General features: G+C 38.2%; 1 protein-coding gene across 1 annotated transcript; it reads left to right on the plus strand.

The window, feature by feature from the left end:
* The first annotated feature begins 838 nt into the window (after positions 1-838).
* Positions 839-11,747, plus strand: LOC134147162 (acyl-coenzyme A synthetase ACSM3, mitochondrial-like). The gene is made up of 13 exons (XM_062587999.1): positions 839-1,039; positions 1,275-1,485; positions 3,256-3,463; positions 4,258-4,401; positions 5,397-5,553; positions 6,451-6,530; positions 7,527-7,650; positions 8,193-8,273; positions 8,429-8,530; positions 9,871-9,998; positions 10,128-10,227; positions 10,683-10,802; positions 11,451-11,747. Exons 1-13 carry the CDS (start codon positions 839-841, stop codon positions 11,535-11,537), a joined length of 1,743 nt encoding a protein of 580 aa, XP_062443983.1. The 3' UTR covers positions 11,538-11,747.
* The last annotated feature ends 2,460 nt before the right edge of the window (positions 11,748-14,207 follow it).

The raw sequence follows: 14,207 nt of genomic DNA on the forward strand, positions 1-14,207 counted from the left end.
CAACTTTTTCAAAGTTGCATGCCTCTGCTGAAGTGAAAAGCAAATGAAAGTCTAGGAGTTTCACCTTCACTTGCCTAGTGTTACACCATTTTTGCTATGGTGGATGTTTTAAGGGAAAGGAAATCAACAGCTTCCGAAAATTTTGTACAAAGGAATAACAGCTAAACTGAAAAAGTATTACAAAAGCTTTTAGGTCATCATGTAGTGACTTATAAAATTTTTGTATTTATTCCATGGCTCCAAAAAACAGAACTCACAAAGAAATAAATAACTGAATTCATCAGTTTTATTGGTATGTGTTTAGTGTGGTAAATCGCCATCTAGTGTATACTTAAGACATAGCATAATTACCTGGATCATTTTAAATCAATGTGGTAAACAAAGTATCTTGAGTTGCACACACTTTCTAACTAATGACAGTGCATTGTTTCATTAGTGTTTTTCCATAAGCAATTAAAAGTAAAACTTACGGGAATCAAGAAGTAGATATTTAGAGAAGAACTAGCATGTGAAACCTTAGAGATGGGGTATGAGATGCATTCAACAGCTGATAAACCAGAGAACAAAGATTATAATGCAAATAGAACAGTTTGCAATCTATTTGCCAGCAGAGGCAGAACACTCATAAAAGTTGCATAAAATCATAGGGGAAAAAGAGGAAGGGACAAAAACAACCTGTTTATTCAAGCTTATTTGCATTAATTCATCCAGCATCACAAACTAGAGAGCTTCCAGTACCTAACTGTTTTTAAATGTTTTGTTTGTTTATTTCAGATGACTGATCCTTGTAAATCTTCGTCTGATTTTTTTACCACTGCCTGATAAATCCTCATTTATCATGAGAACATTCATTAAAATACGGATTCCTCAGTGCCTGCAGATTCTCAGGTCACCTTGCAGATTATTCCATGGATACCACAGGCTTCTCTCATCTCAGATTATTTCATATTATGATTCTATAAACCAGTGTGAAAAGGAGCTACCAGAATATTTCAACTTTGCAAGTGATGTCTTGGATAAGTGGTCACAACTGGAAAAGGTAGTTTCTTTTATTTCCTGGAAATCTCAGATGAAATAGATCAGTTTTGCTGATGGATGCTGGATAGCATTAGCTGCAGAGTAGACTTCAGAATTTTTCTTTGTCAGACATGCATATTACATGCGTATTACAAAACTACTTGCCAAGGATGATTTATTTAGTCTGGAGTAGTTTGGTTTGTATTAAACATTTTAAAGTTTGACTTCCTATTTTAATTTTTTCTATTTCCTTTTAGGATGGAAGACGACCAGCAAATCCAGCTTTTTGGTGGATAAATGGTGAGGGAGAGGAGGTGAGGTGGAGCTTTGAAGAACTGGGATTTCTGTCCAGGAAGACAGCTAATATACTCTCTGAGGCATGTGGTTTGCAGAAAGGAGACAAAGTTATAGTAGTTCTCCCTCGGGTCCCTGAATGGTGGCTACTGAATGTAGCCTGTATGCGAGCAGGTGAGTAACCTTGCTGATCTCTTGAACAGAAAGAAAATAAATAAGAGATGTGAAAAACATACTAAATTAATTTTAAAAATATAAACAGAAGTAGGGCTGCTGTGCCCTGTACAGTTCATCTCTTTGTACAGCGGAAAAATTGGCAGCACCCACACAGGAACTGAAGCCACATTGTACTAGGTGCTATGCAAACACCAATCAGTCTAATTACATCCTAAGCTGAAGCCAGTGGTGGCTGAATGCTTACAGTCTAAGGCCAAATTTGGACAGTCACATTATCAGTGTGAACATTTTTAATGCAGTAAATTATATACCCAGGCCATTTAACAATTCAGTATATTGCAGATTTCAGGTTTTTCATCCCTCATATGAGGAAAGGCTGCGAGAGCTGGGACTCTTCAGCCTGGAGAAGAGAAGACTGACGTGGGATCTTATCAATGTGTATAAGTGTCTGAAGGGAAAAGTGTAAGGAAGATAAGGCCCATACTCTTTTCAGTAGTACCCTGCAATAGGACAAGAGGCAATGGGCAAAACTGAAACACAGAAAGTTCCATCTGAACATGAGGGAAAACTTTTTTACTGTGAGGGTGACAGAGCTCTGGAACAGGTTGCCCGGAGAGGTTGTGGCATCTCTTTCCTTGGAGATATTGAAAAGCTGTCTGTACACAATCCTAGGTGATATGCCTAGGTGATCCCTGCTTGCATGGCGGAGAGGGGGTGGATTAGATGATCTCCAGAAGTTCCTTCCAACCCCAACCATTCTTTGATTCTGATTTGTTATTACAGCACTACTGTCAGTTTTGCAAATTGTTACAAAGAATTTGACCTGTTGCATTTTTAGTAGAAATTGGGTTGAACAAAATATTTGCTAAACACATATGATGGAACAATTTAGCATCAACAGGGATATGACCAGGTGATTTTGTCCCACTTCTAAGCGCTGTGACTCTAGCAGGATACAGGTGGAGCTGAGATTGAGGAAATCTAATTCTGTTAATCTGTCTGAGATTTTCTGCATCATGACTCGGGCATGTCAGTCAGAATCTCAGTGCCTCAGATTTCCAATTGTAGAACTTGAGAGGTAGCCCTGAAGGTGCAGGATGACTGAAATCAGTCATTTAGAACAAGTCTACTATAATCCTTAAGAAAAGGAGGTATAGACACCCAGTAAGTTGATCTTTTCTCTTTGAAAATTTGATTTCAGTTGCATTGTGCCCATTATCCAAACCCACATTTGTTTTTGTTATAAAATTAATCCACACTTGAGGGATGTCTTCACTGTTCTATTTGCATTATAATCTTTGTTCTCCGATTTATCAGCTGTTGAATGCATCTCCTATCTCATCTCTATTTAAATTATTTACACTATTTAAATACTTAAGATACCTGACTTACATCTGTTTATCTCACATCAGTGGTATTAATACTTTATTAAAATGAACAACAGCTTTATTCCAGATGTAAATACAATCGAAATGCTGGCCTTATTCATATACTCAATTAAGTAGATAATTATCTCACCACTGACTTCCTAGGTTATGAATCATAAAGAAGGTTCTGAAAAACACTCCAAATCTAGATGTTATTGATGATGCACGTAACTTTAATATGGGTGACATAAACCCCTGCATCAATGTTGCAGATTTTGGGGGCTTTCAGAACCAGCTAAGATCTGGCAGGTTGGTTCTGCCCAGGTCATGTCATATAATTATATTAAGGAGGTCATTTTTCTAAATTGCTTCTTCCTTTTTTTTTTTTTTTTTTTTTCAGGAATTGTCTTTATTCCAGGAACATCCCAGTTAACAGCCAAAGACATTTTATACCGACTCCAGGCTTCAAAGGCCAAGTGCATCGTTACCAGTGATACACTGGCACCTGCAGTGGAATCTGTCATGCCTGACTGCCAGTTTCTGAAAAGCAAACTAATTGTATCTAAAGGCAGCAGAGATGGATGGCTGAACCTCAAAGAACTCTTTGCGTAAGTATCAGCTGTCTTAGCATCCCTGTGAGATGACGGATGCCTTATCAATTAGGTGATGTTGCTGAGTTCTGGAGGAATCCTTTGTTTTGGAGTTCATTTCAAAAACACAGGTGAGTTAAATTTCTGAATCAGACTGCTTCTGATTCAGCAGCCTGTCAGCTTCTAAAATCTTACTGCTTCCACTATGATCAAAACAAGTGCACAGAGCACTAATCTTGGAAACAGTCGTTTTGTGCCTGGCTTCTAGAGTGCAGCCTACTGACTCTTGAATTCATCGAGAAGATATCCACTGCTGACTCTAGGTGCCCAATAAGCATGGTGTCAATTATTTCTTTTCCTTGACAATCTTGGTAGCCCAGGCAGTCTGGATTGCATGTCAGTCTCTTGAACTTAAATGATATAATGTATATCTGAAACCATAATCAATGCTTGTATATGGTCCCCTTTGGTTTCAGATTGGGAAACTGTCTGTGTTGAGGCAGAAATTCTTTTCGTTAGCCACAAGCACCTTGAGAGTCCTTACAAAATATTTATAAATAAAGACAGTGGAATATGTGCTAGGTGCTCACATCTTGAAGGTTATGATACGCAAAACACACTTGTTGCTAGTAGAAAGTGCTTTGTCACCCCTTTCCTCTGATACCTGATACAACTGTTTGTTTTGTGAGCAAAACTAATTGTGGACCAGACTTTTTCCTATTTATCTCGTAAGCCTTAAAAAATGCTGCTTCCTTTGGAGAAAAAAAAAAAAAAGTTCAAATAGTAACTGTCATATACTTTCTCTTCTGAAGGATGACATCTGCTAACCATGAATGTGTCAAGACAAGGAGTCAAGACCCAATGCTGATCTATTTTACTAGTGGAAGTACAGGCTCTCCAAAAATGGTGGTGCAATCCCACAGCAGTTACGGCATTGGATTTACCGTCAGTGGCAGGTATAACTTACAGTTGCTCCCGAAGTCTTGATAAAATGACATGATCACAATTAAATGAAAATATGATAGTAAAAACTCCAGTAAATGCAGAAATTTCATGAGTGCAGGATCTTACTTTTTTCTCGCCTTTCCCCTCTTGCAGTAAAACACTGGTTATTAAAAGCTTTTTATAGATTCAGTTGAGATTATCAACCAGCTTTCCATTGCTCACAGTGCTTACTGAAGAGCAGCAATCAGGATAACCTGCTTACAGACAAAGTTGAATTCTTCGGTATTTTGTGGGCATTTCTGGAAAACTAAAGCCCTTTGGACTATAGCCTTATCTGTTAAAAGTCATGGTTTGTAGATTCCAGTCTATGGTTTAGCACTGCTTTGCTTTCACTGAATATCCTTCCCTCTGTTTTATGCTTCCCAAGGAGTGAGAAATGTCATGAAACCCAAAGAATGTAGTTCCCAAGGCATTCTGAGTTGGAATTTAGTAGTATTGAGTCAAAGAAGTAATTTAGTTAGTTTCTTAGAGAAATAAGCTGTGATTTAACCTATATCTGTAATCTACAGGGTGGGGAAAGCCTACCCCAAATGGTATGTTCAGTTTTTGATGTGGAATCAGATTCTGTAACAAAAGCCATGGATGTTTTCATAGAATCAGTAAGGTTGGAAGGGACCTTTGGAGATCATCTGGTCCAAACCTCAAATGAGTGGCCTGTACGGGGATTGAACCCACGACCTTAGCATTGTTAGCACCATGCTCTAACCAACTAAGCTAATGTTTTGCATGATTCAGGAGTAAAGCAAACCATGAAAATGTTAAACAGGAGGGAATTAAGGGAATTAAGAGAATGTTTAAGATTATCTTGTGAACTTTGGACTTTCTAAAGACCTTGCTTGCTGACACCACATCATCTAAAGGAAGCCTCCTGTCCTTTCCTGTGACCTGTGCTCAGATCTCTCACACTGTGTGAAGCATTTATTTTTTTTCCTCTCTGCTTTATCAGGTACTGGATGAACTTGACTCCGTCAGATATAATGTGGAATACTTCTGATACAGGTTGGGTAAAGTCAGCTTGGAGCAGTGTTTTTGCTCCATGGATCAATGGATCATGCGTCTTTATACACCATATGCCTCAGTTTAAACCAGCAGTTGTTGCAGATGTAAGCAGAACATTTTATACCATGGATTTTATTTCCATTTTGTGTAACTGAAGCAATCTAACTGGACTCCAATGCTGACCTACCCACTGCTCTGTTTGTAGCCACATTCATGGTATTTCCCACATCTCTCTTCTAAAGCAATTTTACCTTCTTTTGATGCCCAATAAACTAAAGGAACAAGTGGTTTCCCTCCTGGTTAGGCCATGTGACACTGCTGCGAAGTGGAGGAGATGTGATGTGAAAGATGAAGGACGAAATAAGCTCAAGGTTACTGCTGTCCTGTCCCATACTTAGTGTAAAGCTCTCTCTGAGTATGAACTTCCAGCACATTTGGGCTCAGGGCGGGCGTGAGTCAGTACTCAGAATATGATAAAGACCTGAACTGGGGCCCTGTTAACCTCAATTTTCAATTAGTTGCCACCCTGTCTATTCCTCGTCTCTTTTGTTGCTGAGAACCAGTCAGCTGGCCTATTCTCTTCAACATCAGTCTCTTCTGCAGACAGGAGAACCAGTCTTCTCCAGTGAAACTGGAGAAGCTTCATTCTAGTTCACTGTTGTCATTTAGCATTGAGTCTAGGACATAGTTGCCCCAGGAGCTGTTAGGTTCACTCAGTGGTCATACGTTTCCATGAGTGGTGTTTGTTAAAGGGAAAGTATTTTATTTTCTGCAATAGCAGGACTAACTGATAGAGCCACTCCATAGTCAGGATCTCTCATTAAGACACAGTCCTTCTCTGTGTTGAATGTTGAATATATGTTGCATTTTTATGGATTTCATTTTGCAAACATCTGAGTATGTAAGTAAGTCATGTTAATTACCTGCATGTGTGCAAGGTCATATCCTTTATGTTGGCATTGCCTTTTTCCTTTCAACAAAATAATTTTCTCTTTTTCTAGACTCTATCAAAATACCCCATCACCACCTTTTGCACAGCCCCCACGGCCTACCGCATGCTGGTGCAACATGGTTTGAGCAGGTACTGCATGTCTGTCTACTGCAGGGGTAGCAAAGAGAGGCTGGGATATAACACTGTGACAGCTGTGGCTGTTTAGTTCCTTATGTTACTTTATTTTTTCAGTTAAAAGAAAGCTAATTAGAAAAATTTGCTCTCAAAGGAGAAGGCTATGTTCTAAAATGTGTGAATAACTACTCATGCCTTAAGCCATTCAGGCTCCAAGAGTGAGTCTTTGAAAAGAGCACAGTGGAAATAAATGAGTTTTTTAAAGTGTCATTTTTTTTGAACTTAGGGTTCACAGTTAGCTTTAATTTAGGGAGGGTTTTGGGCAGCCCTGGATCAGGGAATTAGTGGAGTATAGTGGAGTTCTCAGATACCTGAAGATGAAGTGAACTGTTAGAGGACTTTCACCTGCTGAGAGTTATTTAGCAGCTGTTCCCACTGACCTGTTACATTATAAAATATTCAACCCAGGAGAAATGCTCAGAATGATTTGTAAGCAGTTTTCACACCTTCAGTAATGCACTGCTTATTCTCTTTCATCTAGACACAAACCAACCTTGTTTTAGTATTGAGCCTAGGCTCTACATTGCTGATATCAGATCCTTTAGCCTTCCTTTTGCTCTAGAAAATTCTAGTTGTCTTATTTAATCTTAGATGCTAGCATATAGCAACATAAATAATCTACTTTCCACTCGTATCTGAAGTGCTTGTCCAAATCTTTTCTACTTTCTTGACAATTCTTCCAAAAAACACCTTTGCTCACTCTCTTTCCGACAAGATGTCTTAATGGTTTCTTGCCCAGACTACTCCAGAGATAAACCACCCTGCCATAAGTGGTAATGAGCAATTTAGGAGCCTAATCCAGGATTGTGTAATAAGATAACTATCGTCATCAGCTTTTGAAGTTTTAGGCATGCAACACCCTTTGAAAGTTGAGGGAGGCTGCTCAGTTAAGGCCATTCACCGCTCTTTTCAGAAGTTAAGAAAATTACTGTTGTTTTTATGCCTCTCAAGCTACAAGTTCATGAGTCTGAAACACTGTGTATCTGGAGGCGAGCCACTCAATCCTACAGTGATGGAGCAGTGGAAAATCCAAACAGGCCTGAATATCCATGAAGGTTATGGCCAGACTGAGACAGTATGTTTGTATTCATTCCCACAATATGCCCTTTCAAAGGTAACAATACTGAAGGCAAAAAGTGCTTGATAAATCAGTGGAAAAGGTGAGAATCATTTACATAAACTTTTGAAATTAGCTCTGTATAATATGATTTTATAGTTTTTAAAATCAGCTAGTTGCATTTTTTTAAGGTTTATAGGAAGTATTATGATTACAGATTCCATCCCCCTGCACAAACTGTGCACAAATCCTGATCAAATAGCTTGTAGTAGATCCCTTCATCATCTTTGTTTAGACAACAAAAATAAATAATTTGTTCTGGGTATCCACTTGCCCTGTCTGAAGTTCTAATGGAAAATATTAAATCAGCTCATATCCAAGACATCTCTGTAACTGAACATAACAGAGCTACCAAAAGTCAGATTTAAGGCATTTTCTCAGCTCCTGATTCAGTCCTTATCATGACACAGTCATGTGGAGGAATTGTTTTGCCTAATCCAAGCCAAAGATAAAGTTTACAAGATGCTGCATAAATAAAAATATTACTATCTATTATGCAGGTAACAATATGTGCCAATGTGAAGGGAATGAAAATTAAACCTGGTTCTTTGGGAAAAGCCTTGTCCCCTTATGATGTGCAGGTATGTTGTTGCTACATTACATCTTCGGAGTTCAGTTGCAGTTGTGAGTACTTGAGTAAGAAAAAGCTGGGTGTTCACCTCTCTGTCTTTCCTGTGTGATATCACAGATATTTCAGTGAGCTAATCCAAATAATAATGATATGTCCTTTCTGCAGATCGTAGATGACCACGGGGCTATTCTCCCTGCAGGAGAAGAAGGCGACATTGCTGTCCGAATCCAACCTAGGAGACCGTTCTGTCTGTTCTCTCAGTACTTGGTAAGTTTGAGTTGGGCTCGCTGTGCCTGTTGAGAATCTCAGGAGAGCCCTAGTGCAAAGCTCTGTTGACTTACAGAATCCTTATTGAGTAGGATTTTGTCCAGCATGTTCACAAGGTCTCGCTAGGCTCCTTGAGCACTTTGAGCCCGATCAGTACATTGTGCTGCTGTTCCAAGGTCAGACTGATTGGCTAGTGTAACTTTAAGATCCAGCATGAACCAGGAGATAACTTGTTCCGAACATGTACCCGGCACAGTTAGGATGGGCTTTATCTTTAGTGGATCACCCCCCATCTATTCCACCCCTATTCTTGGATAAAGATTAATGAAGCACCTCCATAAAGGCTGCTGTAATACACTGTGAGTTCAAGGAGACTCTCCAAAGGACAGAAGAAGCATAGTTTTCCCTTATAAAACCATATGAGGCACCTACAAGCTGATCTTTTAAATCCTTAAAAATTACACATTTCAGTATTTCTGATGTCGGAGCAGGCCTTTGTGTAATTACCCATCACATATGATGTGCATAAGGTAAACAGCACAAAAACAAACTATAGCACAAAACTCTCTAGTGTAGATAACCTATTGGCTTTATCGTAGTGGCATATATAACCTAACGTGACTGTTCATATGGGACTATTTAAATAGCCTGAAAGTGGAATAGGCTAAAAAAATGTGTGAGAAGAATGGTTGTTTTGGTTCAGGTCAAAGATCAGTGTAGGTTAGTATTCTCTCTGGTGGTGCTGAGTAGTAGTATACACTTAAGAAAAAAATAGGATCAGGCAAATATATTCTCGATTGCATTTGGACCGTTATATCAATTAACCTTTAGGGAACGTACCATGTGTTTAATCCTCTTCTGAACCTGCGTCTCTGTAACATACCCTGTCCACAATTTAGCCCCGACAGATCAACGCAGTTAATGGAGATTTTCTTGTAGATCACCTGGTTTGTGCTTTGGTCTTGGAAGTCAGAAGTGAAAAGTTTCCATTAATGAGAAGTTAAGGAGACCCTCTGCAATAATAAATCGTTTATCTAAGGAAAGTAGGTTATATGCTTAAAGAATTCGCTGTGATAGATGGGGATTCTGATGGAACACAGCCTTTTTTCCTTCAGAACATTAATACACATCTTTTCCAGCTCTCGCATATTTCACAGCAAAGCTGCTAATTAATGTGATTCTGTTTCCTTAAATAAAGGCGTAAGATAGGATTGAATATACTAGTTTTGAAAATAGCTATAAAATACAGTCTTGATCATTTTTAGCACCACTACAAAGTGAGAATTAGATTTCAATAACCGTTAGATAAATATTTTGAAATGTTGCTTGACTGTTATTAGGATAATCCAGCGAAAACCGCTGCCACTGTGCGCGGAGATTTTTACATCACTGGAGACAGAGGGATTATGGATGAAGAAGGATATGTCTGGTTTGTTGGAAGATCTGATGATATAATTAATTCCGCTGGGTAAGTCGTTTGCCTTCAAATTTGCTCGTTTTCCTGTTAATGATGATCTATTTTATCATAATATTCAGTTGGGAAAGTCCAATTGAATGGCTAGCTTGCTGCTGCTGTCATACCTACATTTTCTTCTAGATACCGTATTGGTCCGTTTGAAGTTGAAAGTGCATTAATACAGCACCCTGCAGTCTCAGAGTCAGCTGTTGTCAGCAGTCCTGATCCAGTTCGAGGGGAGGTAAAAAATAAATAAATAGGTGTAGAAAGGATTGCATTTTACTCTAAGCATCAAGTGCCCTGTGTGTACCAGGTTTACTGGAATTAAATATGTTGCAGATTTTGAAATTAAAATAGGTTAAAAAAAATGTTTTTAAAAAAAACATACCCTTGACAGATTTTAGAATTTCAGAGTTACTTCCCTGTTTGTAGAGTTTGATATGGAAAAAAGTTTGCATTTTCAGATTTGTTGTGGCATCTTTTTGTCCAAGAAATTATATTCAGGATTTTATTTCTCTCTTTCTGTCACTAAGTATATGAAATGATATCAAGAGCGTGTCATTTTTCTTTTTATGTTTCTCAACTTTGCAACATTTCTTTGGGCTCTGGAGTGAGATTTTCAGCTACTTTTTTTCCTGTTCTGAAACTTTTCAAAAGTTCAGAGGTGTTTAAAGTCCCTTAACTTTTGTGGTACAGGTGGTCAAGGCCTTCATTGTTTTAGCTCCTGCTTTTGTATCACATGATCCAGAAAAACTGACTAGTGATCTTCAGCAGCATGTCAAAAATGTGACTGCTCCTTACAAGTATCCGAGGAAGGTAAGTACGCCACTTTCCCCATCTTCGCCATACAAAGACAGGTCTTCCAGTTGTGCCAGAAATTGAACTGGTTTTGTCCTGTGTCAGCTCCTTTGTCAACTGTTTTCTGACAAATGCTCCAAACATAGTTAAGTAAAATAGAGATAAATAAAATAATCTGTTGTAGCTGTAGCTTTGGGTTTGCTGTATGTGCTTGAAAGGACCCAAAGGGAGGAAATAATTGTGATTTTTCTCTGCCAGGTTCCTGTCTTCCTCTCATAAGATAATGAGATTTTCAAGGAGCTCCAGTAGACAGGGCGTTCAGTTCTCACCAAGTCTTTCCTTGAGCGCTGTTCAGACTCCCAGGCAGAGCAAGAGAGAGATTCCTACTGGCATCAGGGGATAGAATCCATCCCTTATGACCAGGGAAGATGCCAGTAACTCCCTGTCATGACAGCTTATCACTGACCTCTCTGAGATTGCGGTATTTGACCCTGTGGCTGTCTGTACAATCTGACTAAAATGTATAGTAAGGAATTTCACCATCCCAGCCAAGGCTGTGCAGCTTCCCGCCTTTCTACTACAGCCATAATACAGATACGTCTTTCCTTGTATCTTAGAAATTACTCAGAATGTATTTGTCTAAAAGTGATCATTTTTGCCATTCAGATTGAGTTCGTTCAGGCTCTGCCAAAAACTGTTGCTGGGAAAATCCAGAGGAAGGTTCTAAGGAACAAAGAGTGGGGAAGAGCATAATGTGATCCAGAAAAGGAGGAAAAAGTATTTCTACCATCCGTACCAACCATCGCACAGCATTTGGACCTGTCATGTTATCATTACCCAGAGCACTAAGCGAATATGTGAGAGAACAAGCTACGAAAGAAAACAAAGAAAGGAGACAAAACTCATGACTTTTAATGTATGTTGAACAGTAATTCCGTCATAGCTATAACAGGGTATGTGATTTTAGGACCACTTTTGCCATCAATTTACAATTTTTCAGAAGGGAGAAAATACAAATAACTAAGAAGAATGAGAGAGATCAGAAGATTTGGTAGTGTACAAACATTCATTTTTTCTAGAATTAATATAAATAACTTCTTTATAAATAATGTCTAAGTAAAACCTTTTGATAATTACAAATAAATGAGAAATTCATAAATGTCTTTTGTCTTGTACTCAGTATCAGTAGTGATGGCATGGTATTCTCTCCTCAAAAACTGTCACTGAAACATTCCCAAAGCCATATTTTTCAAACTACTTCTCTTTGCCTTGATGAATTCATGATCTACTTAAATGGTTAAAACGGGAGAAAAGAGACAAAGGGCTTTGGGTTAAGGTGCAAACTGTACACATTTTATGCCAGTGTAAATGATTACAAGAAAAAGTATTGTACTGCCTGGTCTGTTTTATATGATGTTCTGTTCTCATCACTTTAAAAGAAGCAAATGATAAAGTAGAAAGGGCTTCTCTACAAATGCTTTTTGATTGAGTGTCCAGATTTCACCTCTCCAAACAAAAGCTAATATTTACTGTACTTCTGGGAAACACGTGAATGAATCAGTGAAGAAGACCAGTGAAGAACCCCAGCAGCTCTCAGTCTATACTGTCCACAGCAAGCAGGTCAGGAAAGTGTTTTGTTTGTCTCAGTGGTACTAGTCATTCAGAAAAAGCAGTTGGTAGTAAATCAGGAATAGTCATTTATGATTCTTGCAGTATTCAGAGGATTCTGCCATTGCTGGATCTTTCCCTCAACTTTCTTATTTCATTTTTACCTCTAAGATTGGAGATGAAAAAGTGTTAAAGCTGTTGAAGGCGCACTCTCAGCAAAAGTTTGAAGATGTTTCTGTGGATCCCTAGGGAATCCTAGGTTTAGAATGTTTTCCTCTTGCCAATCTTGAATACTCTTTCCAATCTTCAATACTGTTCTTGAATAATCTTAATCTCCTCTTTTCTTTACTGCTGTTGTATGAATTTTGTCCTTAAAATGCTGTTAAAAATTGATAGATTGTAGCTGAATCATAGAACTAAAGCAGACTAAGAAATAGGAAATATCTTAATATATATATATTTTTTAATCAAATTTATTAAGCTTTGGTGTTACAGGAATGGGAGAGGATATGTTCTTTTTAAGTGTTAACAGTGTTGGTCGCAACCTCAAAGAAAGGTTACATGAAAAAAAAAAGTTTGGTATTTTTACTGAAAGCTCATTTTTCTTAAACAATTAAAATGAACATATTTTTCAGTCAGAATATTATAGTGAAAGAACTTCAATATTCACTTTTGGTACAGATTTGGGGGGATATTTAAAAGACCACTTTCAACCAACAAAACATTTTTAGATTAATGTTTTTCCACCAGCTTGTTAGTAGAATTTTGATTTAAAATGCAAGTACAATCTAAGCTCTTAATTTTCTGCTTTATAAACCTGATTCTGAAGTAGATGGCATGGTCTCCTATATACCTACCTGTTGTGATGCCTCCAGTGCATGTCCTGTAGCTATCTGAATGCATGCGCTGGTTTTTAACCAATTTTGCCAACCATTCCCTGTATCAAGCGCCCATATGGAAACCTGACTCTCTGTCTAGGGGAAAAATCCTTTCAATACTGTTAACCTGGTTCTTTTATTCTTAATGGGTTTATTTGTTGAGTTGAGGGCTGCTTTACTTTCCCTCACTGTAATAATAACATTAATAATAAAAAAAATTTTTTAAAGAGAAGAGGCACCTAAAGACATAACAATTTTTATATCCATATTCTATGATTTTTGTTCAGGAGCTATAGATTTATTTACAGCTTGTCAGAATTTCTCCATCACCATACTTGACAATGCTATGAATTACTATTGCTTTTGCCAAGATATCTGTTCTGGAGGGAAAAAAGGTGTCCAAAATGCCAGAAAATGCCATTTTATGTGTGATGCTATTTATTCTCTTAAAATAATCTTTTGAATATATTCCAATTTTATATCTTTCAGAAAGCTTTGTAAATCTAAGCAAAATACTTTCTTTTTGGTCACTGAAATGTTTAGTCTGATCAAATTAGTTGATTTTAATCCAAGCAAGTTTTGTACATTTTTAATAGTTCTAGGGGTGCAAGTAGCTCAGTCCTGCCTGAACCCCGCTGATCACCGTGAGCCGGTGTTACCGGGGGTGGACAGGCACAGCCAGGGTGAAGCAGCATTGAGCCCCAGGGGACTGCTGTGTGAGCCCTGGCTCAGCCCTTTCCAGCAGCCGCTGTTACCAAACCATGTTAATCTTTGAGCCTGCTGATTCCAGGGTCAACTAATCCTTGTCTGTTTACATATATATGATGTGCTGCTGGGTTGAATGTATGCTGGGGATTCAGGCACAAAACCAGAGTCTCTGCCCTTGTAAAATTTCCTCATTAATGATATGAGTTTTCCTTCCCTTGGCAAATTAGAA

The sequence above is a fragment of the Rhea pennata genome, chromosome 15 (assembly GCF_028389875.1).
Source record: "Rhea pennata isolate bPtePen1 chromosome 15, bPtePen1.pri, whole genome shotgun sequence".
Lineage (NCBI taxonomy): Eukaryota > Metazoa > Chordata > Aves > Rheiformes > Rheidae > Rhea > Rhea pennata.